General features: G+C 44.5%; 1 protein-coding gene across 3 annotated transcripts in view; it reads right to left on the bottom strand.

Moving 5' to 3' along the window:
* LOC112257536 (armadillo repeat protein deleted in velo-cardio-facial syndrome) overlaps window positions 1–21,271 on the bottom strand; it is a 33,784-nt gene extending 12,513 nt beyond the window's left edge. The window contains exons 1-7 of one of the 3 annotated variants that reach the window (XM_024431179.2): window positions 20,947–21,271; window positions 15,651–15,827; window positions 12,688–13,271; window positions 11,208–11,686; window positions 10,897–11,080; window positions 10,574–10,691; window positions 9,395–9,563 (exon numbers count right to left, since the gene is read on the bottom strand). In XM_024431179.2, the coding sequence (XP_024286947.1) occupies window positions 9,395–9,563; window positions 10,574–10,691; window positions 10,897–11,080; window positions 11,208–11,686; window positions 12,688–13,271; window positions 15,651–15,827; window positions 20,947–20,967 (1,732 nt within the window). In that variant the 5' untranslated portion in view covers window positions 20,968–21,271. Of the gene's footprint in view, window positions 1–9,394; window positions 9,564–10,573; window positions 10,692–10,896; window positions 11,081–11,207; window positions 11,687–12,687; window positions 13,272–15,650; window positions 15,828–19,535; window positions 19,683–20,946 lie in introns of those variants that run through there. The other 2 variants (XM_024431180.2, XM_024431178.2) reach the window with 2 other exon arrangements.
* Between the last annotated feature and the right edge of the window lie 4,487 nt (window positions 21,272–25,758).

The raw sequence follows: 25,758 nt of genomic DNA, 5'->3' as shown, positions 1-25,758 counted from the left end.
TCAGCCTAGCTCAGTGCTTTCTGTGGTGGTGGGGCAGCCAGCGGAAAATACAGAGCGTAGCCATTGGTAAAGTTCTCTAGTTGCGCCGTGATTGGCTCAGTGTTCTGTCACTCATGAGGACACTACGTCACTGCAAAGTCTACAAGGAGAGCTCGAAAATTCATGCCCCTTGGGTGCCTCCACAGAGTTACATTAGAAGTGCCCATCCAAGAAGGCTCAAGATCATTGGTCACAGATAAAATGGCATCAAATCACGTTATATTTACTGAAGCTTTGATTGGACTGATCATGTCAACTTCATACTTTCAAAATCTTAGCTAGCAAGCTAGACAAGCAGTCATCATCATGAATCAAGTCAACAATCTAGTGGCAAATCCTTTTCAGTCCTTGTCATATGAAGAGAAATTATAGATAAAAAGTACAGTTGAAGTCGGAAGTTTACATACACCTTAGCCAAATACATTTAAACTCAGTTTTTCACACTTCCTGACATTTAATATACCTAGGTGTCTGGTTAGACTGTAAACTCTCCTTCCAGACTCACATCAAACATCTCCAATTCAAAGTTAAATCTAGAATTGGCTTCCTATTTCGCAACAAAGCATCCTTCACTCATGCTGCCAAACATACCCTTGTAAAACTGATCATCCTACCAATCCTCGACTTCGGCGATGTCATTTACAAAATAGCCTCCAATACCCTACTTAATAAATTGGATGCAGTCTATTACAGTGCCATCCGCTTTGTCACCAAAGCCCCATATACTACCCACCACTGCGACCTGTACGCTATCGTTGGCTGACCCTCGCTTCATACTCGTCGCCAAACCCACTGGCTCCAGGTCATCTACAAGACCCTGCTAGGTAAGTCCCCCCTTATCTCAGCTCAATGGTCACCATAGCAGCACCCACCTGTAGCACGCGCTCCAGTAGGTATATCTCTCTGGTCACCCCCAAAACCACCTTTGGCCGCCTCTCCTTCCAGTTCTCTGCTGCCAATGACTGGAACAAACTACAAAAATCTCTGAAACTGGAAACACATCTCCCTCACTAGCTTTAAGCACAAGCTGACAGAGCAGCTCACAGATTACTGCACCTGTACATAGCCCATCTATAATTTAGCCCAAACAACTACCTCTTTCCCTACTGTATTTATTTATTTATTTATTTTGCTCCTTTGCACCACATTGTTTATATCTCTACTTTGCACATTCTTCCACTGCAAATCAACCATTCCAGTGTTTTACTTGCTATATTGTATTTACTTCGCCACCATGGCCTTTTTTTGCCTTTACCTCCCTTATCTCACCTCACTTGCTCACATTAGCACATTTGCTCACATAGACTTATTTTTCTACTGTATTATTGACTGTATGTTTGTTTTACTCCATGTATGACTCTGTGTTGTTGTATGTGTCGACCTGCTTTGCTTTATCTTGGCCAGGTCGCAATTGTAAATGAGAACTTGTTCTCAACTTGCCTACCTGGTTAAATAAAGGTGAAATAAATAAATCATCAGAGTAACAATTCCCTGTTTGAGGTCAGTTAGGATAACCACTTTATTTTAAGAATGTGAAATGTCAGAATAATAGTAGAGAGAATGATATATTTCAGCTTTTATTTCTTTTATCACATTCCCAGTGGGTCAGAAGTTCACATACACTCAATTAGTATTTGGTAGCATTGCCTTTAAATTGTTTAACTTGGGTCAAACATTTCGGTAGCCTTCGACAAGTTTCCTACAATAAGTTTGGTGAATTTTGACTCTTCCTGACAGAGCTGGTGTAGAGTCAGGTTTGTATGCCTCCTTGCTCGCACACGCTTTTTCAGTTCTGCCCACAAATTTTCTATGGGATTGAGGTTAGGGCTTTGTGACGGCCACTCCAATACCTTGACTTTGTTGTCCTTTGGAAGTATGCCTGGGGTCATTGTCCATTTGGAAGACCAATTTGCGACCAAGCTCTAACTTCCTGACTGATGTCTTGAGATGTTGCTTCAATATATTCACATAATTTTCCTCCCTCATGAAGCCATCTATTTTGTGAAGTGCACCAGTCCCTCCTGCAGCAAAGCACCCCCACATCATGATGCTGCCATCCTCTGTGCTTCATGGTTGGGATGGTGTTCTTCGGCTTGCAAGCCTCCCCCTTTTCCCTCCAAACATAACAATGGTCATTATGGCCAAACAGTTCTATTTTTATTTCATCAGACCAGAGGACATTTCTCCAAAAAGTACGATCTTTGTCCCCATGTACAGTTACAAACCGTAGTCTGGCTTTTTTATTGCAGTTTTGGAGCAGTAGCTTCTTCCTTGCTGAGCGGCCTTTCAGGTTATGATGATATTGGACTCGTTTTACTGTGGACATAGATACTTTTGTACCTGTTTCCTCCAGCATCTTCACAAGGTCCTTTGCTGTTGTTCTTGGATTGAGTTGCACTTTTCACACCAAAGTACGTTCATCTCTAGGAGACAGAACGCGTCTCCTTCCTGAGCGGTATGACGGCTGCGTGGTCCCATGTTGTTTATACTTGCGTACTATTGTTTGTACAGATGAACATGGTACCTTCAGGCGTTTGAAAATTGCTCCCAAGGATAAACCAGACTTGTGGAGGTCTACAATATTTTTTCTGAAGTCTTGTCTGATTTCTTTGGATTTTCCCTTGATGTCAAGCAAAGAGGCACTGAGTTTGAAGGTAGGCCTTGAAATGCATCCACAGGTACACCTCCAATTGACTCAAGTGATGTCAATTAGCCTATCAGAAGCTTCTAAAGCCATGACATAATTTTATGGAATTTTCCAAGCTGTTTAAAGGCACAGTCAACTTAGTGTATGTAAACTTCTGACCCACTAGAATTGTGATACAGTGAAATAATCTGTCTGTTAGCAATTGTTAGAAAAAATACTTGTGTTATGCACAAAGTAGATGTCCTAACAGACTTGCCAAAACTATAGTTTATCAACAAGAAATTTGTGGAGTCAGAAATCTAAATTGGGAACTCTGGCCTCTTTCTAGAGCTCCAACCTGAAGATCACCGACATCATGATTCGACCTTGTTTTTTGTTTTTGTTTCCAGTTGTCTTGAAAGCACCATAAATCCAGAGAATGCCAGACTTTGATGGCAAAGTTTGATGACAAACTCTTCCCACAAGAAGGACCGCCACGCCACATTCCTGTTCAAGTGAGCCCAGCACAACAAGGTGAGTCCAAAAATATTTTGTATGCTGCTGTGTAAATTATGTAATTTGCCAGGGAGATATGTATAGTATAGCTAAGAAAGTAATACTATGTTGTGTAGTAAGATGTTAGTATCCCATGTGCCTCACCCTAATAATTTGGTCCCTTTCCCACTCATCATTTCAGGCTAGGGTCTATTTTTCTCCACTTCCTGTCTGACTGACATGCCCAAGCTAAACTTCCTGTTACTCAGGCCCAGAAGCCAGGATATGCATATAACTGGTACCATTGGATATAAAACACTTTGAAGTTTTTATAAATGTTAAAATAATGTATGAGACTATAACACAATTGATATGGTAGGAAAAATTCCAAAGGAAAAACCAACCAGAATGTATTTTTTTTGATAGCATTCCACTGTAGGAGCATGGACCATGGGGCATTTGCAATTCCAGCTCCCAGATTGCAATTCCTATGGCTTCCACTAGATGTCAACAGTCTTTGTTCGAGGTTTCAGGCTTGTTTCTTCCCAAACGAGGAAGAATTTTTAGTTTTGGTACAGGGAGTCAGAGTTGGAAATCAGTCTGTGCGCACGCACGATGAAGAGGACATGCACCTGCTAATTTTACTTTCCTATTGAACATACATCTACCCGTATGAAATATTATAGTTTAATTACATTTTAGGGTACCTGAGGATTAGATATAAATGTATTTTGACTTGTTTTAACAAAGTTTAGAGGTAGCTTTTTGAATTCCTTTCTCTGCATGTTGAACAAGTGGATTACGCAAATCGATGGCACCAACTAAACAGACTTTTTGGGATATAAAGAAGGATTTTATCTAACAAAATGACCATACATGTTGTAGCTGGGACCCTTTGGATTGCAAATCAGAGGAAGATTTTCAAAAAGTAAGTGAATATTTAATCGTTATTTGTGATTATATGAAGCCTGTGCTGGTTGAAAAATATTTTGATGTGGGGCGCCGTCCTCAAACAATCGCATGGCATGCTTTTGCTGTAAAGCCTATTGTAAATCGGACAATGCAGTTAGATTAACTAGCCCTAAGAATAACTTAGCCTACTGTTCTGACTTGGTGGTGCACATGTAGCCTATAGCCTGTTTTAGATAAATGTCATCATTGAATATTGTAAGAGCTTTCATCGTCTCTGCTTATATGCCCCCTTTATTTATCCTACAGTTATGACTTGGTGTACAGGGAGAATACTGTAAGAACAGTCCATGTTCTGAATTCTGTCGCTGTACATTTCAAAAGTACTGAACAAATCGTTGTATTGACTTAGTCCATCTTAGCTCGCTCATTAATGACTTAATCGAAATTACAGATTGCCTCTTACCGCTCATCATTCCCTTATTCCATAGTTTGTATATCTTAATTGTCAGTAGAAACCACATTTGTTTAAGCAAGTCAGCCATATCAGCTATGTTTTTTTAAGGCAGTAAATTAGGCCGAATGAACTGTTTTGCTGCCAGAATAGGCTCCGCTGATAGCCGGGTGTCGCAGTGGTAAGGATTCCCTCCATGGTGCTGAAAAGAAAGTTCTGCTGTTGGGACAGATTTATGTAGGCCCTAACAGTTTTTGGGCGCGTTTGTCACCGTTATAATGCAATTAATGTATTGTTTAGTGTTGTATTGTGTAGTGGCTTTGCTGGCATGCATCCCCCCAAAAAATGGTTGAGTTTGCTCCACCAAGAGTTACATGCTAAAATTGCCATTGCGCAATTGCCATTGCGCTTGAACAATGTTGTACTTCCGGCGCCGACAGAGATGGCCGCCTCGCTTCGCGTTCCTAGGAAACTATGCAGTTTTTTGTTTTTTTACGTGTTATTTCTTACACTAGTACCCCAGGTCATCTTAGGTTTCTTTACATACAGCCGACAAGAACTACTGAATATAAGATCAGCGTCAACTCACCATCAGTACGACCAAGAATATGTTTTTCGCGACGCGGATCCTGTGTTCTGCCTTACAACCAGTGTAACCGAGTGGATCACATGCAGCAACCAAAAAAAAAAAAAAAAAACGACTCAGAAAAAGAGGGAAACGAAGCGGTCTTCTGGTCAGACTCCGGAGACGGGCACATCGTGCACCACTCCCTAGCATTCTTCTTGCCAATGTCCAGTCTCTTGACAACAAGGTTGATGAAATCCGAGCAAGGGTAGCATTCCAGAGGGACATCAGAGACTGTAACGTTCTCTGCTTCACGGAAACATGGCTAACTGGAGAGACGCAATCCGAAGCGGTGCAGCCAGCGGGTTTCTCCACGCATCGCGCCGACAGAAACAAACATCTTTCTGGTAAGAAGAGGGGCGGGGGCGTATGTCTTATGGCCAACGTGACATGGTGTGATGAAAGAAACATACAGGAACTCAAATCCTTCTGTTCACCTGATTTAGAATTCCTCACAATCAAATGTAGACCGCATTATCTACCAAGAGAATTCTCTTCGATTATAATCACAGCCGTATATATCCCCCCCCAAGCAGACACATCGATGGCTCTGAACGAACTTTACTTAACTCTCTGCAAACTGGAAACGATTTATCCGAGGCTGCATTCATTGTAGCTGGGGATTTTAACAAGGCTAATCTGAAAACAAGACTCCCTAAATTTTATCAGCATATCGATTGCGCAACCAGGGGTGGAAAGACCCTGGATCATTGTTACTCTAACTTCCGCAACGCATATAAGGCCCTGCCCCGCCCCCCTTTCGGAAAAGCTGACCACGACTCCATTTTGTTGATCCCTGCCTACAGACAGAAACTAAAACAAGAAGCTCCCACGCTGAGGTCTGTCCAACGCTGGTCCGACCAAGCTGACTCCACACTCCAAGACTGCTTCCATCACGTGGACTGGGAGATGTTTCGTATTGCGTCAGACAACAACATTGACGAATACGCTGATACGGTGTGCGAGTTCATTAGAACGTGCGTTGAAGATGTCGTTCCCATAGCAACGATTAAAACATTCCCTAACCAGAAACCGTGGATTGATGGCAGCATTCGTGTGAAACTGAAGGCACGAACCACTGCTTTTAATCAGGGCAAGGTGTCTGGTAACATGGCTGAATACAAACAGTGCAGCTATTCCCTCCGCAAGGCTATCAAACAAGCTAAGCGCCAGTACAGAGACAAAGTAGAATCTCAATTCAACGGCTCAGACACAAGAGGTATGTGGCAGGGTCTACAGTCAATCACGGACTACAGGAAGAAACCCAGCCCAGTCACGGACCAGGATGTCTTGCTCCCAGGCAGACTAAATAACTTTTTGCCCGCTTTGAGGACAATACAGTGCCACTGACACGGCCTGCAACGGAAACATGCGGTCTCTCCTTCACTGCAGCCGAAGTGAGTAAGACATTTAAACGTGTTAACCCTCGCAAGGCTGCAGGCCCAGACGGCATCCCCAGCCGCGCCCTCAGAGCATGCGCAGACCAGCTGGCCGGTGTGTTTACGGACATATTCAATCAATCCCTATACCAGTCTGCTGTTCCCACATGCTTCAAGAGGGCCACCATTGTTCCTGTTCCCAAGAAAGCTAAGGTAACTGAGCTAAACGACTACCGCCCGTAGCACTCACATCCGTCATCATGAAGTGCTTTGAGAGACTAGTCAAGGACCATATCACCTCCACCCTACCTGACACCCTTGACCCACTCCAATTTGCTTACCGCCCAAATAGGTCCACAGACGATGCAATCTCAACCACACTGCACACTGCCCTAACCCATCTGGACAAGAGGAATACCTATGTGAGAATGCTGTTCATCGACTACAGCTCGGCATTCAACACCATAGTACCCTCCAAGCTCGTCATCAAGCTCGAGACCCTGGGTCTCGACCCCGCCCTGTGCAACTGGGTACTGGACTTCCTGACGGGCCGCCCCCAGGTGGTGAGGGTAGGCAACAACATCTCCTCCCCGCTGATCCTCAACACTGGGGCCCCACAAGGGTGCGTTCTGAGCCCTCTCCTGTACTCCCTGTTCACCCACGACTGCGTGGCCATGCACGCCTCCAACTCAATCATCAAGTTTGCGGACGACACAACAGTGGTAGGCTTGATTACCAACTACGACGAGACGGCCTACAGGGAGGAGGTGAGGGCCCTCGGAGTGTGGTGTCAGGAAAATAACCTCACACTCAACGTCAACAAAACTAAGGAGATGATTGTGGACTTCAGGAAACAGCAGAGGGAACATCCCCCCATCCACATCGATGGAACAGTAGTGGAGAGGGTAGCAAGTTTTAAGTTCCTCGGCATACACATCACAGACAAACTGAATTGGTCCACTCACACAGACAGCATCGTGAGGAAGGCGCAGCAGCGCCTCTTCAACCTCAGGAGGCTGAAGAAATTCGGCTTGTCACCAAAAGCACTCACAAACTTCTACAGATGCACAATCGAGAGCATCCTGGCGGGCTGTATCACCGCCTGGTATGGCAACTGCACCGCCCTCAACCGTAAGGCTCTCCAGAGGGTAGTGAGGTCTGCACAACGCATCACCGGGGGCAAACTACCTGCCCTCCAGGACACCTACACCACCCGATGCTACAGGAAGGCCATAAAGATCATCAAGGACATCAACCACCCGAGCCACTGCCTGTTCACCCCGCTGCCATCCAGAAGGCGAGGTCAGTACAGGTGCATCAAAGCTGGGACCGAGAGACTGAAAAACAGCTTCTATCTCAAGGCCATCAGACTGTTAAACAGCCACCACTAACATTGAGTGGCTACTGCCAACACACTGTCAATGACACTGACTCTACTCCAGCCACTTTAATCATGGGAATCGATGGGAAATGATGTAAATATATCACTAGCCACTTTAAACAATGCTACCTTATATAATGTTACTTACCCTACATTGTTCATCTCATATGCATACGTTGATACTGTACTCTATATCATCGACTGCATCCTTATGTAATACATGTATCACTAGCCACTTTAACTATGCCACTTGGTTTACATACTTATCTCATATGTATATACTGTACTCGATATCATCTACTGTATCTTGCCTATGCTGCTCTGTACCATCACTCATTCATATATCCTTATGTACATATTCTTTATCCCCTTACACTGTGTATGACAGTAGTTTTTTTTGGAATTGTTAGTTAGATTACTTGCTCGTTATTACTGCATTGTCGGAACTAGAAGCACAAGCATTTCGCTACACTCGCATTAACATCTGCTAACCATGTGTATGTGACAAATAAAATTTGATTTGATTTGATTTGATTTGATGTTGCATGGGGCAGAAATAGCATACAACACCATGGTACTGTCACGTTCTGGCCTTCCTTTGTTTTGTTCTTTTGTTTTAGTATGGTCAGGGTGTGATTTGGGTGGGTTGTCTATGTACGTTTTTCTATGATTTTCTATTTCTGTGTTTGGCCTGGTATGGTTTTCAATCAGAGGCAGCTGTCAATCGTTGTCCCTGATTGAGAACCATATTTAGTTAGCCTGTTTTCGATTGTGTTTTGTGGGTGGTTATTTTCTGTCTAGTGTGTTTTGTCACCTTATAGAACTGTTTCGTTTCTTTCTCTTTGTTATTTTGTTTAGTGTTCTGAGTTTAAATAAATATCATCATGAACATATACCACTCTGCGCTTTGGTCCTCACCTCATTCCAACGACGATCGTTACAGGTACGTTTTTACAGTAGCCAACTGCTTTACAATACCCCTATTTCTGATTATTTGTCCTGCTTATGTACTGTATAAGGATAATGAAACTGTAAGACTGAAATATTTTTCTCACAACCTGCCATTGGGTACATATCATTTCTTTATTGTTTTATGCATGTCAATTTAGATATTCAAATACTGTATGGAAAATTGTATTCACCATCTACTATTCTTTCTATTTAGTACTTCAAAAAGCACAGTTTTGAAATGTGTATCTTGTATTTTTTGCTATTGGATTAAAATGTAGTTAAAATGACTGACTGTTGAGCCTAACATTATCTGATGTATTGGTGACTAAACAAAAGGTGCTCATGGTATTTCACAGAACTTTGATATTGCATGAATGACTAAACCCCAATGAATGCACAATCAAAGATTCTGAACATAAGATAGGGGGAATTAAGTGTTATCAGTTAAGAGTTTTGTACTCAGAGTTTTTTTAATATACCACTTACATCTGAAAAATTTGCCAAAGTCATTGAAAAAAACAAAACGGTAACTGACCCTTGGGCTTTTTCCCTCCAAAACAGTCTGCCTCATTCTTCTTCTTCCCTCCTGATCCTGACCGTGGCACCTGATTGGCTACGGGTTCCTGAAATCGCTCCGCTCCTGGCACCTCTTTGTGGACGTGGTAGGAGAGGTTTCTCAGGATACAGACGCAGTTCTCTACTGACTGAGAGAGAGGAGCACAAACAACACAAAGATGCTTATCAAAGACAGAAGATGCATAGAATATAGGGAGGATCTGATTCACACATGTGGTCCAGAATACTTTTGGTTGATGTAACGTAAACTCACATAAACTCACCTTGGTCCGTACAATTGCCCTTATTTTAGCGCCCCAAAATCGTAATACTTCCAGATCAACTGTAATGTCAATACCATTGTAAAGCACAATTTCTCCCCTTTCCAACAGAATCAATTACATGACCTAAACACTGCCCGTTTCTGCATAATTCAAGCAGGCAATGAGCCCCGTAGGGTATTTTAAAAAATTGGCGGGTGGCGAAGTGAAACTAACGCGTGATAGTGAGAAGGAGAGATGTCGTGTGGGAAAATTGCTTTTTTTCACTCGATCTGTCCAACTTATAACCTTATCGCCTCTAAAATGTAAATAGAACACTATAAAGAGTTTATATAATGTGTCATTACATACCTATTTGAAGGTTTGAATCGAATTTGAATCGGGTTTTTAGGGCGGCGCTAAAGTGATCTTAGAAGTAAACAGCGGCTTTGAGAATGATGATTGCATGTAATGATGACGAAAAAAATGACTAGGTATCCCCCCTTACCCCGTCACTGTCCATTTCTTGTTTTTAAAGGATGATAGAAGTGCTACACCTGGTGGAGAGAGATTGTAAGACAGAAATAGTTGCTTTATGCATGCTGTACGTTACGACATGACACGTCACGATGTAACGGAGGGTCCATTTTTTTCAACTTTTCTCCAATACTATAGAGCCATGACCATGTCGATCAACGCTTGAATAGAAACCTAGTTCACACCCCCGATTTTGAAGCCAACACAGTCGCTACAGTCCCATTAGTTTTCTTTGTAGCCTCGTTTGAATGTTGCGGTTGCGCACATTTGTACGGAATGGGGTGAGTTTACCTTACTGATTCGCACTCCCGCCATAGTGTTTTAGTTGGAATTCACATGTGCTCAACCATGTCTGCGGTCACCTTATTGTCTGTCTTCTTGTTGGCAACCGCTGACTGTAGGGCATGGAGGAGAGCGTCCACCAGCCCCTCACACTCCCTCAGCCTCTGGCGAGCCTCTGCCCCATCTGAGCTCACATTCCTGGGACAACACAGGTCTATTAGTGGAGCGGATTAAGTTAGCATAGCGTCACTATTAGTTAGCATAGCGTCACTATTAGCAAGCTGTCAGTAACTCATTTACCATTACGTTCAATTTAGAAATGTCCTATTAATGGAGCAATAAACCCTCAATTACTCATGTAAGGTTCCATGACCTTGTCATCTATGTAGCTGCTATATTGTACCTGAGACACCCTGAGGTGTTCTTGAACACGGTTGTCCACTCTGTCTCCTGGGGTCTTGAGTGCTCAGTGAGGTCTCTCCTCCAGCCAGAGTGGGGGATGATGACCTCATCAGTCAGCGTCTGGAGCCCGTGATTGATGACCATCATCTTCAGAGGCTCATGGGAGGACAGATTCCACAGGGTTCCTATACGTAAAATAATATGGATATGTAAGTTACTGTTAGTCAAGTGAGGTGTTTGGGTAATAATCAGGGTGACTCATGACCATTGCAGAGATGTTCGTACAGGAATTCTGTCATAGGCTCACTGTACCTGTGACCAACTCTGTGACCTCCATGTTACTGGACTTCCTCAGCAGTCTGACCAGGGCCGGGATGCCGTCACAGTTCTTGATGGCCACCTTGTTGTGGTGGTCTTTCCCGTAGGAGATGTTCCTCAGGGCTCCACAGGCCTTGCGGTGAACCTCGGCTTTAGGGTGGTCCAGGAGGCCCACCAGTACTGGAACCCCCTTCAGCTGCCTGACGTCCTGCTTTATGCGGTCGTTCTCGTAGCACAGGTGCTGCAAGTAGGCGGCGGCGTTGGACTTGACCGGGTCCATGGGGTGGCTGAGCATGGTGATGACCTCACTCAGGTTGGGGTCCCTCCAGCGGGGGTCCTTACGGATGCTGTCCAGGCTGACCATGCTACTGCGCTTGTGGGGGAACTGTAGCATCTGGGTCCTGGACATGGCCTGGAAGAAGGAGATGGGATCCCCATCCACCTGGGACATGAGAGCCTCCTCGTATCCACCTCTGAAAAAATATAAAGGGATGGAGGGGTTAAGTGGGGAGGGGGGGCTGAGACAAGGGAAAGAGAGAGGCCTATATGTAGAGAGAGACAGACAGAAAGCACAGAAAACAATTAGATTTTATTTGTTGAACAATCACTGTTATTTGCTCAGGTGTTTTAGCTGAACAGTTGTGCAAACAGATATTTTATCTTCACAGCCTGAGTTCCTGGTATATGGAGAGAAAGAGAGAGCGCAAAAGATATGGAAAGAGAGACAGAGGTAGAGGGAGGAGAGAGGGTGTCCAGTAGCCTCTGTAAACAGCTCATTCACAGCTTATGAGCTGAGGAAAGTGCTGCTGTCAGTCAGTAATACAGGTGAAACCTTATTTATCGACTGGTGGCAAGCAGCTTCCCCTGATTGACACCACATGCTCCTAAACCGCTGGTCATCTCTCTTGCCCTACTCACCATGTTGACACCACAGGGACTACTACAGCTAGCAGCTCCTACTGGGGCACACTGCTATGGAATGCAATATGGACATTGACAGGTTCTAATCCATATTGAGCTGAAATAATGTGTTGAGTTGTATGGTATGATTCGCTAGTCTCCTCTTTTGGAAATGTGTTCATAAACTACATACAAGCAATTGAATCAGATTGTGAGGGTCAGTATGTATGATGAAGAGTTCTCTCTTCACTGAAAACAGCATTTATGCAGATAATGATAGAGTACATGACTCCTCTTCTATTTATCAGTATTACACAGAATATGCCCTCATTTTCCGAATGACTACATACACACAGCGAAAATCAATGCCCTGTCTTGAAGAAAGCATTAGCTTTTGTTAAGGGTAAACTCATTTACAGAGAGAGTATTGATATTTGTGTGGTAAAAATGTAATATCCTTTTACTATTGTCCATCCTCTGAGTTTAAGTAACTCACCAGTCTTATTAGCTTGGATCTGCTGCTATGGAGTTCTGCTGTCATGCTTGTGCCTAACTAGCTAGCCCATATCCTAACCTGGTTCTGGAAGGTTCCCTCAGGAGCTCCATGGTAGTGATGGGTCTGAGCTGGTGAATTCCACCCAGTGTGTCATCCCCTGGTCCTTCCCTCTCGGTTTGGTTGGTCAGGCCCACCTGGCCGTAGATGTCCCTGGGGAGGGGCAGGGTGTAGTGACCCCCAGGCTGGGGCTGGTAGTTCCTGGAGGGCCAGTAGGTGTGGAGGGAGCTGTGGTGGACACCACCACGAGACAGGCTGCCATACCCAGCACACATGCCACCACCCAGGCCAGGAAAGGGAGGGTCAGGGAGGGTGTAAGCGCTGTTCTGCCCTTCAGGCTTCTCTGTCTGGGGCTCACTGTTGGTGTTGTTGTAGGGAGGAGGGAGAGTGTTGGTGGTAACAGTGGTTGTGATAGGGGTTGTGAGGGACTCAGAGGAGTGTTGGCCGTTGGTTAGAGGACTGGGCTTCAGAGATGGGTCGTCTGAAACCAAGGGGATGTGGGGAACCGAGGGAGGCTGCGGGGCTGGGGGAAGCTGAAGGGCGGTGGTGTCTGGAGTGCCCGGAGTGTCTGCCTGGTCATTCCCCAGTTTAACAGCCTTGGGGTCCTGTAGAGAGGAAGTCAAACAGTTAATCTCAGTACATCTGTCAGACTCAGTCTCAATATAGCATCTAATAATCCCATCTCCAGTCCAACCAATGAGACTACATTCTCAACCTGTGCTCAGTGCCTTAAACTATGTTTATCACTATTACGACACCACTAGTACATCTACCAACAAAACTACTACTACAATTCTTTTCCCACCAGCAGAGAACACAAAATGGCACAGTTTGATAAACATTTAACTCTCCATTAAACAAAACAAAAATCCCCCACCAGCTCTTGTCTCACAGGAATGATCCATCATTTTTATTCCAGCAGATTTCTGGCTTTGAGGTGGGCCAGTAAATAAAGAATTCTGTTTGACTGCCAGTGAAATTGTATTTCCCTAGAGTTTAGATTGGACCGTGATGAAACAAGCTGAGGTCCAGCTAGTAGTGTTGAGAACTACAGTAAACTGCAGAAAATGTAAATGATCTGTTTGATAGAATAAGGTCAACATATAATCAGTGTTTTTATCTTGCACCACTACAAATATGATGTAAATATGTATGAAGTCAGATGACTCAAATAGTCTGACTCAGAATTATAGTACACCACATGGCAAAAAGTATATGGACACTGCTTCAAATTAGTGGATTTGGCTACTTCAGCCACACCCGTTGCTGACAGGTGTATAAAATCGAGCACACAGCCATGCAATCTCCATAGACAAACACTAGCAGTAGAATGGCCCGTACTGAAGAGCTCAGTGACTTTCAACATAGCACCATCATAGGATGTCACTTTTCCAACAAGTCTGTTTTTAACATTTCTGCCCTGCTAGAGCTATCCCGGTCAACTGTATGTGTTGTCATTGTGAAGTGTAAACATCTAGGAGCAACAACGGCTCAGCCGTGTAGTGGTAGTCCACACAAGCTCACAGAACTGGACCGCCGAGTACTGATGCGCGTAGCTCGGTTGCAACACTCACTACCAGTTCCAAACTCCCTCTGGAAGCAACGTCAGCACAATAACTGTTCATCGGGAGCTTCATGAAATGGGTTTCCATGGCCGAGCAGCCGCACACAAGCCTAAGATCACCATGCGCAATGCCAAGCGTCGGCTGGAGGGGTGTAAAGCTCGCCGCCATTAGACTCTGGAGCAGTGGAAACACATTCTCTGGAGTGATGGATCACGCTTCACCATCTGGCAGTCTGATGGACAAATCTGGGCTTGGCAGACACCAGGAGAACGCTACCTGCCCCAATGTATAGTGCCAACTGTAAAGTTTGGTGTAGGAAGAATAATGGTCTGGAGCTGTTTTTCATGTTTCGGGCTCGGCCCCTTAGTTCCAGTGAAGGGAAATCCTAATGCTACAGCATTCAATGACATTCAAGACGATTCTATGCTTCCAACTTTGTGGCAACAGTTTGGGGAAGGCCCTTTCCTGTTTCAGCATGACAATGCTCCGTGCACATAGTGAGGTCCATACAGAAATATTTCGTCGGGAACGGTGTGGAAGAACTTGACTGGCCTGCACAGAGCCATGACTTCAACCCCATCAAACACCTTTGGGAGGAGTTGGAGTGCAGACTGCGAGACAGGCTTAATTGCCCAACATCAGTGGCCAACCTCACTAATGTTCTTGTGGCTGAATAGTAGCAAGTCCTTGCAGCAGTGTTCCAACACCTAGTGGAAAGCCTTCATATAAGAGTGGAGGCTGTTATAGCGGCAAAGGGGTGACCAACTCCATATTAATGCCCATGATTTTGGAATGAGATGTTCGACAAGCAGGTGTCCACATACTTTTGGTCATGTAGTGTATGATTGTGGAAATAGTAACCACTAGCCATTCTCTACACTAGGATAAGCTTTGGGTCCTTCTCTGTTAGCTGCTACTTCCCCAAGATAAAGTCTGTCAGCCTGGCACACACCAGTCTTCAGTTCAAAAAAATATGGCCATTAAATGTACATTCTGTTGAATTGCAATTAGTCTCTGGCGGATGGCTCAGATTAAAATCATGGCTCGCCAGGGCTGCAGATGAAAAACACAGTCCAACAGGAAATGGTTTATTATTGTTTCCCATTGTTCTGGGAGAAATCTTAATGCACAGAGATAGGGAGTTTTATAGGAGATATGATGAAGGAGTAATCCATGCTTCAGATTACAGTGGAGCAGAGAATGATTACAGTATGATCCTGGGGGAGATGACTGCTGATTGCTAAATGAGGTAATTAAAGCAAGCATTATATAGGGGATATGTGTGATAAATGAAGAAATTAAAGTAAGCATTATATAGGGGATATGGGTGATAAATGAAGAAATTAAAGTAAGCATTATATAGGGGATATGGGTGATAAATTAAGTAATTAGAGTAAGCGTTATATAGGGGATAAAGACCTCTGCCTCTGAGTATTGTATCTCTGTAGTGGAACTGCCATTAGTGGAGGTGACCACGGAGGTGTTGGAGGTGGGTGTGTCCAGGTCATCATCTGCAGGCAATGGATGCTCCACCGGGGGCTCCTTGGGCTCCAGGATCATGGCCCCCAGAGAGGAGGGTCCCTCTGGGATCTGCTCCTACACAACAGGAGAAAGAGTTAGCTACACACTCAGACTCCTACACAACAGACATGGCACGCACAGCAAAGGGAAGAGATTTAGTTAGAGACGTCCTACTCCTACAGACCAAGTGCAGAAGAGAAAGTTTCACAGAGAGAGAGAGAGAGAGAAAGGGCCCAGTACCCTTTGTAAAGAGAGGGAGAAATAAAGACATGAACTAAAGGTGACAGGCCCGGTGAGAGCCGGAGAGGGTATTATCTAAATGTGAGAATGAGCTCCACCTGTTTAATTAAAGTGCGGTGGTTTGATTTCTCCTGAGACCCTCTCGCCCCGTGGACCAATCTGCTACTGCCATTCTGCTGACCTTTCACTTCCCCTGCTGACTTGCTCGCAATTGTTCATTTTTAAGCCCTCGCTTTCAAACACCCACCTCACTGTATAGGCTATAGAGCAAGGCCATAAAACTATTCAGAATTTCCACACTGATGTGTGGCCATGTATGGGGAATGGAAAAGAGTAGAGAAGGCTGTAGTAATCAGGGTTGGCACTAGCCCACCAACTCGTGGGCAAAACATTTTAGTGGCCCCCCTCTTGACGGCAGAGAGAAAAAATGTACGTTTTCAAGTTGATTTCCTGCAATTCTACACATTTTGTCATGGAGTGGAGAGACATTTTTGCCATTTTAAGGCTAAATTTCTCCATTACTTATGCCATGTTAATATGATATCTGAGTGAGAGTAACTAAGAAAATCAATGGGGTCCCCTGGAGGTCAGGGCCCCTGGGCACCCTTCACCCTTCGTGCCATGATTACTACAAGTTTAGATAGTTGGGTAGACTACCTTACCAATCAAAAAATAGCTGACATGAGCTAATTGAGTGACTGACATAACAAGAGGAACTGCTGATGAACAACCATTTTTTTATTGCACCTTGTGAATTCTATTATTCTTTTTTTTACCCCTATGTCTCGCCATTTGGTAGTTACAGTCTTGTCCCACCACTCACTGCCATGCGTCCTCCGAAACAGCCCCACCAATGTGTCGAACGAATCACCATACAACTGGTGATACGAATCAGTGTGCATGCACCCGGCCTGCCACAAGGAGTTTCTAGAGCGCGATGGGACAAGGACATCCTGGCTGGCCAAACCCTCCCCTAACCCGGACGACTCTGTGCCAATTGTACACCACTTCATGGGTCTCCCGGTTGTGGCCGGCTGTGACACAGTCCGGGATTGAACCCAGATCTGTAGTGACGCCTATAGCACTGTGATGCAGTGCCTTAGAACGCTGCGCCACTCGGTAGGCCGTATTCTACTATTCTAACGCTCAACAGTAAGTTGAGTCCCCGACTAAGTTCCTAAACTGGTCGGGGGCCCCCGGCTAGCCAACCCCCTATGTCACTTGTGCCTAGGGCTGGCCCGGGTAGTAATTATGGAGGTTCAGATGCTGATAGAGTTGATGTGTTAAAAGATTAATGAGGAGAAATGTTTTGGCATAATTACTGAGATATAACAATGTCCTGCCTTTAATCAGTCCTTTCCATCCAGCAGCTAGCCTCAGGCATACAGGGTAATTTAGTTATGTATGCTTATTTACTTCAAGAAGAAACTAACACACTGGTTTAACAACGTTATTTCCACGTCATTTCAACTAAATAACGTTGAACCAACGTGGAATAGATGTTGAATTGACATCTGTGCCCAGTGGGATTGTAGTTTTCCCCAAAACAAGGATTTATTAAATATACAACATAAACACTTAAAATGTGTCTATAAATAGACTAAAGAGGCATAAAATAAGAACATAATGATCCATAATAAATGTTTCTATGTTTTTGCTTAATAGTCTTTAGACAAGGACAATTCGGTTTTGATCACATACTAAAGACCAAGAGTGTCTGAATCTGAGATCTTAGTCAATAGGATCATCATTAGAACCGCATTCACCATGAGGGAGAATTTAGATTTATGTGCCAATATCTGTTGCAAGCCAGCAGATAATCTGTCAACATAAAATTCACTGCATCATATCTCACCATACTAAATGAAAGTGCTCTCAATCCTACTGTGCAGAAACAAATGAGAATACCAGGTTGCTTGTCTTATTGAAACATACTAGAACTGAATTCAGGGGTATTCCAACTTCATTGAGCAATATGTAAAATAGTCCACATAAAATCCAAAGGTTTAATAGTAGGGGCCTGAATGTAAAATAGTCCACAGAATGTGGAGCAGGAGGTATAATAATAATGGATAACTCATTAATGCAATGGGAGAGCTCAATTCACTCGCAGCCTCCATTTCCCAAACATACAATGTCAAACATGAGAGCCCTCATCTTCATGCAAATACGTTTGTCAGAGTAGAGAGAGAGAGAAGGAGAGATGAAAGCCCAATGGTTGTCACACAGCAGAGAGAAAGAGAGAGCGAGAGAAAGAGAGAGCGAGAGAAAGAGAGAGCGAGAGAAAGAGAGAGCGAGAGAAAGAGAGAGAGCGAAAGAGAAAGAGAGAGCGAGAGAAAGAGAGAGAGAGCGAAAGAGAGGAAAGGACAGGAGATGATGCAGGCTTAAACAGCCTTGGAGGGATGAATGACTGGAGGTATTGCAAAGCAGAGGTAAATGAATAGCTGCGTGGCTAGAATAGGCAGGGTATCTCTGTTCTCTAAAGGAAGGCTTGATGGAGGGCTTGAGCGATGGTAATAGGGTTTGAAAGAGGGATAGATAGTGAGGTTAGGGACTTGTGAAAAAAAATCACACCTGGCCCTGTTTTTAGATTAGACAATCCAACAAATCTTTCAGACACTGCAGCCATACCTCCATTTGACCAGCCATCACTTATCATCAAACACTCAAAGCACTCATCCATCCATAGAACACTGTTCAACTACCCTCATATCTTTTCCTCCATCACATCAAATAAATATCCTCATATTCCTTAATCTACAGCCTGTATTTGCTGTTTACCAATGAGATGAATTAGATAGATGTTAGAGGCACTGAAGCAGGGGACAAAGTGACACGATTAGTGTCTTGTTACATTCAGCTGTCCAATGGGGGCTGACTGTACGACAGTATAGCGGAAAGGCCCACAGTCTGATCTTATGCTGAGTGAGTTCAGATTTAGTCGCCGGGTCAAGGGCACTTCAGACGCAAGCCACAGTTAATACTTGTCACAAGCTCATTTTGATAGATGAATCATGCTGCCCTCTATCCAGGTATTAATGCAGATCAGAGGAGAAACTGTGATCCTGTTGGAATTAACACTGACAATGCAGTCAATTTGTGTTCATCAGATAGAGGAGAGAGGAATGTGTATTGCTCCAGTACTTGATGTCAAATGAACGTGTGCTCAAAATGTATGTAGATACAGTAATCATCTGTCATAATAGATCTACTCCCAGGGTTCATAATTAGACAGGATCAGAGCAAGAAGTTACTTGTTTTTGTGCTGTAACGCAGTCAAGATGTGCGAGGAAAACATTTTCTGTCCACATTACACAAACACAGCATTGTCCAATCTCCCAGCACAGCGATGCTTAAGCCATTTATGAAATTATCTTATCCAGAGCAATTAGGGTTAAGTGCCTTGCTTAAGGGTACAATGACAGATTATTGGAGATTCAAACAAGCAATCTTTTGGTTACTAGCCCAACACACTTAATTGCTAGGTGATCTGCCGCCATTAGGAATTCCCATCTTATTCACTGCGGTGCCAAGACTAATTACCATTGAAAATGAGGACAGGACACCTCTCATCCCTTGTGTTTGTCTGTGCGGGATGCAGGAAACAGGAAGCAGGTGGCAGGAAGCCCCCTGGTGCACAAACAATGAAATACTGCATGGTCATATTTAATGTCATTCTAACTTGCAGTTTCTGGCTGGCCAACCTGGTCTCAGAGCATTTTGTATTATTCTGCATGTTAATCCAAGACACTGTTACGTTTGGTATGGTTACATAAAACAGATAAAAATGGCTGCATTGGACCTTTTACTTAAGGCAATACCGAAAGTAGGTTGGTTGGTCGGGATGGATGGATGGGTGGACATATAACCTGAACATCTAGCAACCTGGGGTGGATGGGTGGGTGTATAACACAAATGTCTAGCAACCCAAAGGTTATAAGTTCAAATCTCATCACGGGCAACTTTAGCTAATTAGCAACTTTGCAACTAGATAGCATGTTAGCTAACCTTAACCTTTTTACCTAACCATAACTTTAACCCCTTAACCTAACTGCTAAACTTAACCCTAATCTTAACCCTAACGTTAACGAGCTAGCTAGAATTCGTAACATATCACAAAGTCGTAACATATCATACGTTTTGCAAATTCGTAACATATTGTACGTTTCGCAAATTCATAACATATAATACCAATAATTTACAACATATCATACGAAATAGGTGATGGACATCCATACGAAATGTAACATATCATATTAAATGGAGTGTCTCGAATTTACATTCAGAATAATGCAAAATGCTCTGAGACCAGGTTGGGCTGGCGGTGTGCTGGGTGGTTGGCTGGTTGGCTGGCTGGCTGGCGGTGTGCTGGGTGGTTGGCTGGCTGGCTGGCGGTGTGCTGGGTGGTTGGCTGGCTGGCGGTGTGCTGGGTGGTGGCTGGCTGGCTGGCGGTGTGCTGGGTGGTTGGCTGGCTGGCTGGCGGTGTGCTGGGTGGTTGGCTGGCTGGCGGTGTGCTGGGTGGTTGGCTGGCTGGCGGTGTGCTGGGTGGTTGGCTGGCTGGCTGGCTGGCTGGCGGGCTGGCGGTGTGCTGGGTGGTTGGCTGGCTGGCGGTGTGCTGGTTGTAAAAGCGTATGAAGCAGCAGCAGCACATTCCCCTGTGGGTGGTTATCACTCAGCCTCCTCTCATAATGTTACCATGATTAACAGCCTCTCCATATGGCCTGCAGTATACACACTGAGCAGAGGTGTTAACAGCATGTCCCTGAGCACACACGAGGAATGGGAAACTGCAACACACTGATCTGAGAGGAGAAAATAATGCTTTCCCCTTCATGAAACAAGCATAGCATACAGAATACAGCGCAGCTGCAGATGAGGCTCCTGTAGGGAAAGCATCAGAGGGAAAATAGGGAGGCTAGAGAAGAGAAAACAAATACTAAATCAAAACACTTACCCCTTTCACCTCTGCAGGCATTGCCAAATCCCTTTGATTAGCTTCCCCAACAAATGATGGACAGAATCAGTCCTCTGTGAGATGAGACCACTGCGTCTGTTTCCCCCCTTCTGCTATTTTCTGCCTTGACTTTCCCTGCGAGTGTGGAGGCAGTTCAGACATGAGCAACCATCCTTCCTCCCGGGCTCTCAATAACGCACATACGCGCGCAGGCACATGCACACGCTCTCTCTCTCTCTCACACACACACACAGACACACACATATGGACACACTGGCACACACTCTCTCACACATTCACACAGTGGGCTCAGATGAATGCTGCACTTTCCCTTGTGAAAGAGATGCTGAATCAACAACAAAAAGGCAACCTCATCACTACACAACCCTCTCTGTTGTCATAGAAACAAACAGCTGTATCCAAGTTCTGGGTTAGTAGCAAGATGGTGGTTAAATCACACCAAAAGAAACACTGCTAAATACTGCTATATAAACGCTGATTACATAGTTGTAAAGACCAGTAATCTGTATGCTCTGTATACTCTCTCGCCCAAGCAGAGAGAAACAGTGAAACACACACACACACACACACATTTCCCTCTGGGCTGACAAACAGATGCAGCTGGAGCAAGGAGAAGGCTGCACTAGCCCAGCCCTGTCACCCACGTGCAGGACAGACCGAGGGAGGGATATAGGGAAAAAGGGGCTGGAGGGAGAGAAGGATGGAGGAATAGAGGAGAGGAGGAGAGGAAGGACACTCTGGGTACAGCAGGAAAAGAGAGCCCCGCATACTGAGATAACAGCCTCCAGTAAAACTAGACATTTGCATGTAATTAAATGATACAACATTACATTTGAATATTAAACCCACTCATCTAACGAGACACTAAAATCCTATAGTGCTCTGTGAAAACATACCTTGCACCATAGAGTGCCTTGCACCATGTAAGCTCCAACTCATGGTCAATGAAATGCAAATGCAAAACAGAAAGCTACACATAGTGAACAAAATATGTTTGTCATTGATTTGAATATTACAGTAATATGACTTTTTAAATTGAACCTTTATTTAACTAGGCAGTAATAGGATGGCTTAAAGGTCCAATGCAGCCACTGGATATCTATTAAGTACCTTGGGCCTCCTGAGTGGCGCAGTGGTCTAAGGCACTGCATCGCAGCACTAGCGGTGTCACTGCAGATCTGGGTTCGATACCAGGCATGAGGCAGCGCACAACTGGCCCAGTGTCATCTGGGTTTGGCTGGCTGGGGTGTCTTTGTCCCATCGCGCTCTAATGACTCCTGTGGCGGGCCGGGTACATACACAGTCGCCAGGTGTCCAGTGTTTCCTCTGACACATTGGTGCAGTTGGCTTCTGGGCTAAGCGAGCAGTGTGTCAAGAAGCAATGCAGCTTGGCTGGTTGGATTTTGGGGAACACATGGCTCTCAACCATCGCCTCTCCTGAGTCGATACAGGAGTTGCAGCGATAGGACGCCTTGACCATAGAGAGCTGTTCTATGTTGGTTAGGTCGGGGTGTGATTAAGGGTGGGTTATCTAGGGGAATTAGATATCTATGTTGGCCTGGTATGGTTCCCAATCAGATCCAGCTGTTTATCTTTGTCTCTGATTGGGGATCATATTTAGGTAGCCATTTCCCCATTGTGATTTGTGGGATCTTGACTATGTTTTTGTGTAGCTGCCTGTGAGCAACCCAGAACGTCACGTTTAATTTTTTCTTCTGTTTTGTTTGGTGAGTTTATCTTTTATTAATCATGTGGAATTCTATGCACGCTGCGCCTTGGTCCAATCATTATAACGATCGTGACAGGACAAGATTGTAACTACCAATTGGATATCATGAAAAAGTACAACAAAAAATGAAAATATTTTTAAAGCACCTTAGTGTGATTGCTTTAAATTAAAATGGTCAAAAATAGCAAATAATAGCTTCTTAGCAAAGAGCAATTTCTCAAGCTAGAATCTTGCTAGAACTGTCTAGGAGTGGTCTGAGTGGGGAGGGGAAAAGTGACAACTAGTTGTTTTTGGCAGAGAGGTTTGGAGCTCTCTTTCTTATTGGTCTATTAACTAATTTATCACCTGGTGATGTCACCAAGTAGGCCAAAACTCCATTCAAACAAAACAGGCTGAATATATATCCGGCAGTCTTTTCATACAGCCCTTGCACTATCATCATCATTTTCACAATTTCACAGTAATATTCCAACCTCATAGTGTGGAAATATATATAAAACAGAGGAAAAAATCACATGTTTGACTGCACTGGGCCTTTAAGAATTGTTTTAATTTTTTTATTTCACCTTTATTTAACCATGTAGGCCAGTTGAGAACAAGTTCTCATTTACAACTGCGACCTGGCCAAGATAAAGCAAAGCAGTGCAACACAAACAGCATAGAGTTACACATGGAATAAACAAACGTACAGTCAATAACACAATAGAAAATAATCTATATACAGTGTGTGCAAATGAGGTAAGATTAGGGAGGTTGTCACGACTCCGACCGAAGGTAGCTCCCCTTCCCGTTCGGGTGGCGCTCAGCGGTCGTTGTCGCAGGCCTACTAGCTGCCACTGATTATTTTCTCTCCCTCCTTATGTGTTTATTGAGTACACCTGTTGAGAGTTGGTTATAATTAGTGAGGCTTAATTAGTCAGCCGGCCTGGTTCTTTGTGCGGGATTGATTATTGTAACCCTGGTGTTTGCATTAGATGTACATGTTCGTGTATTTAGTGCTAGACTGTTTTCGTTTCCCTGTGTCTGGGGCATTTGGTTTGAGCACCCGTAAGTGGGGTGACCGTAGTTCACCGTGTGTGCATAAAAAAAAGCACTTATGGAACTCTGCTTTCCTGCGCCTGATTTCACCCTCACGACACCCAGGACCTTACAGAGGTAAGGCAATAAATAGGCCGTAGTGGCAAAGTAATTTCAATTTAGCAATTAAACACTGGATTGACAGATGTGCAGAAGAAGAATGTGAGAAGTAGAGATACTGGGGTGCAAAGGAACAAAAAATAAAGAACAATATGGGGATGAGGTTGTTGGATGAGCTATTTACAGATGGGCTATGTACAGGTGCAATGATCTGTGAGCTGCTCTGACAGCTGATGCTTAAAGTTAGTGAGGGAGATATGAGTCTCCAGCATCAGCGGTTTTTGCAATTCGTTCCAGTCATTGGCAGCAGAGAACTGGAAGGAAAGGCGGCCAAAGTAAGAATTGGCTTTGGGGGTGACCAGTGAGATATACCTGCTGGAGCGCGTGATATTGGTGGGTGCTGCTATGGTGACCAGTGAGCTGAGATAAGACGTGGCTTTACCTAGCAAAGACTTATAGATGACCTGGAGCCAGTGGGTCTGGTGATGAATATGAAGCGAGGGCCAGCCAACGAGAGCATACAGGTCGCAGTGGTGAGTAGTATATGGGGCTTTGGTGACAAAATGGATGGCACTGTGATAGACTACATCCAGTTTGCTGAGTAGTGTTGGAGGCTATTTGTAAATTACATCGCCGAAGTCACGGATCGGTAGGATAGTCAGTTTTACGGGGGTATGTTTGGCAGCATGAGTGAGGGAGGCCTTGTTGTGAAATAGGAAGCCGATTCTAGATTTAATTTTGGATTGGAGATACTTAATGTGAGTCTGGAAGGAGAGTTTACAGTCTAACCAGACACCTAGGTATTTGTAGTTGTCCACATATTCTAAGTCAGAACCATCCAGAGTAGTGATGTTGGACGGGCGGGCAGGTGCGGGCAGCGATCGGTTGAAGAGCATGCATTTAGTTTTACTTGCATTTAAGAGCAGTTAGAGGCCATGGAAGGAGAGTTGTATGGCATTGAAGCTCATCTGGAGGTTAGTTAACACAGTGTCCAAAGAAGGGCCAGAAGTATACAGAATGGTGTGGTCTGCATAGAGGTGGATCAGAGAATCATCAGCAGCAAGAGCGACATTATTGATGTATACAGAGAAAAGAGTCAGCCCGAGAATTTAACCCTGTGGCACCCCCATAGAGACTGCCAGAGGTCTGGACAACAGGCCCTCCGATTTGACACACTGAACTCTATCTGAGAAGTAGTTGGTGAACCAGGCGAGGCAGTCATTTGAGAAACCAAGGCTGTTGATTCTGCCGATAAGAATGTGGTGATTGACAGAGTCGAAAGCCTTGGCCAGGTCGATGAATATGGCTACACAGTATTGTCTTTTATTGATATCGTTTAGGACCTTGAGCATGGCTGAGGTGTACTCATGACCAGCTCGGAAACCAGATTGCATAGTGGAGAAGGTACGGTGGGATTCGAAATGGTCGGTAATCTGTTTGGCTTGGCTTTCGAAGACCTTAGAAAGGCAGGGTAGGATGCATATAGGTCTGTAAAAGTTTGGGTCTAGAGTGTCACCCCCTTTGAAGAGGGTGATGACCGCGGCAGCTTTGGGGAACTCAGATGATACGAAAGAGAGGTTGAACATGCTAGTAATAGGGGTTTCAACAATTGCGGTGGATAATTTTAGAAAGAGAGGGTCCAGATTGTCTAGCACAGCTGATTTGTATGGGTCCAGATTTTGCAACTCTTTCAGAACATCAGCTGTCTGGATTTGGGTGAAGGACAAATAGGGAGGCTTGGGCAAGTTGCTGTCGGGGTGCAGGGCTGTTGATCGGGGTAGGGGTAGCCAGGTGGAAAGCATGGCCAGCCGTAGACAAATGCTTATTGAAATTCTCAATTATCGTGGATTTATCGGTGGTGACAGTGTTTCCTAGACTCAGAGCAGTGGGCAGCTGGGAGGAGGTGCTTTTATTCTCCATGGACT

Source organism: Oncorhynchus tshawytscha, linkage group LG09 (genome assembly GCF_018296145.1).
Source record: "Oncorhynchus tshawytscha isolate Ot180627B linkage group LG09, Otsh_v2.0, whole genome shotgun sequence".
NCBI lineage: Eukaryota > Metazoa > Chordata > Actinopteri > Salmoniformes > Salmonidae > Oncorhynchus > Oncorhynchus tshawytscha.
This window is presented reverse-complemented; position numbering and strand designations above follow the sequence as displayed.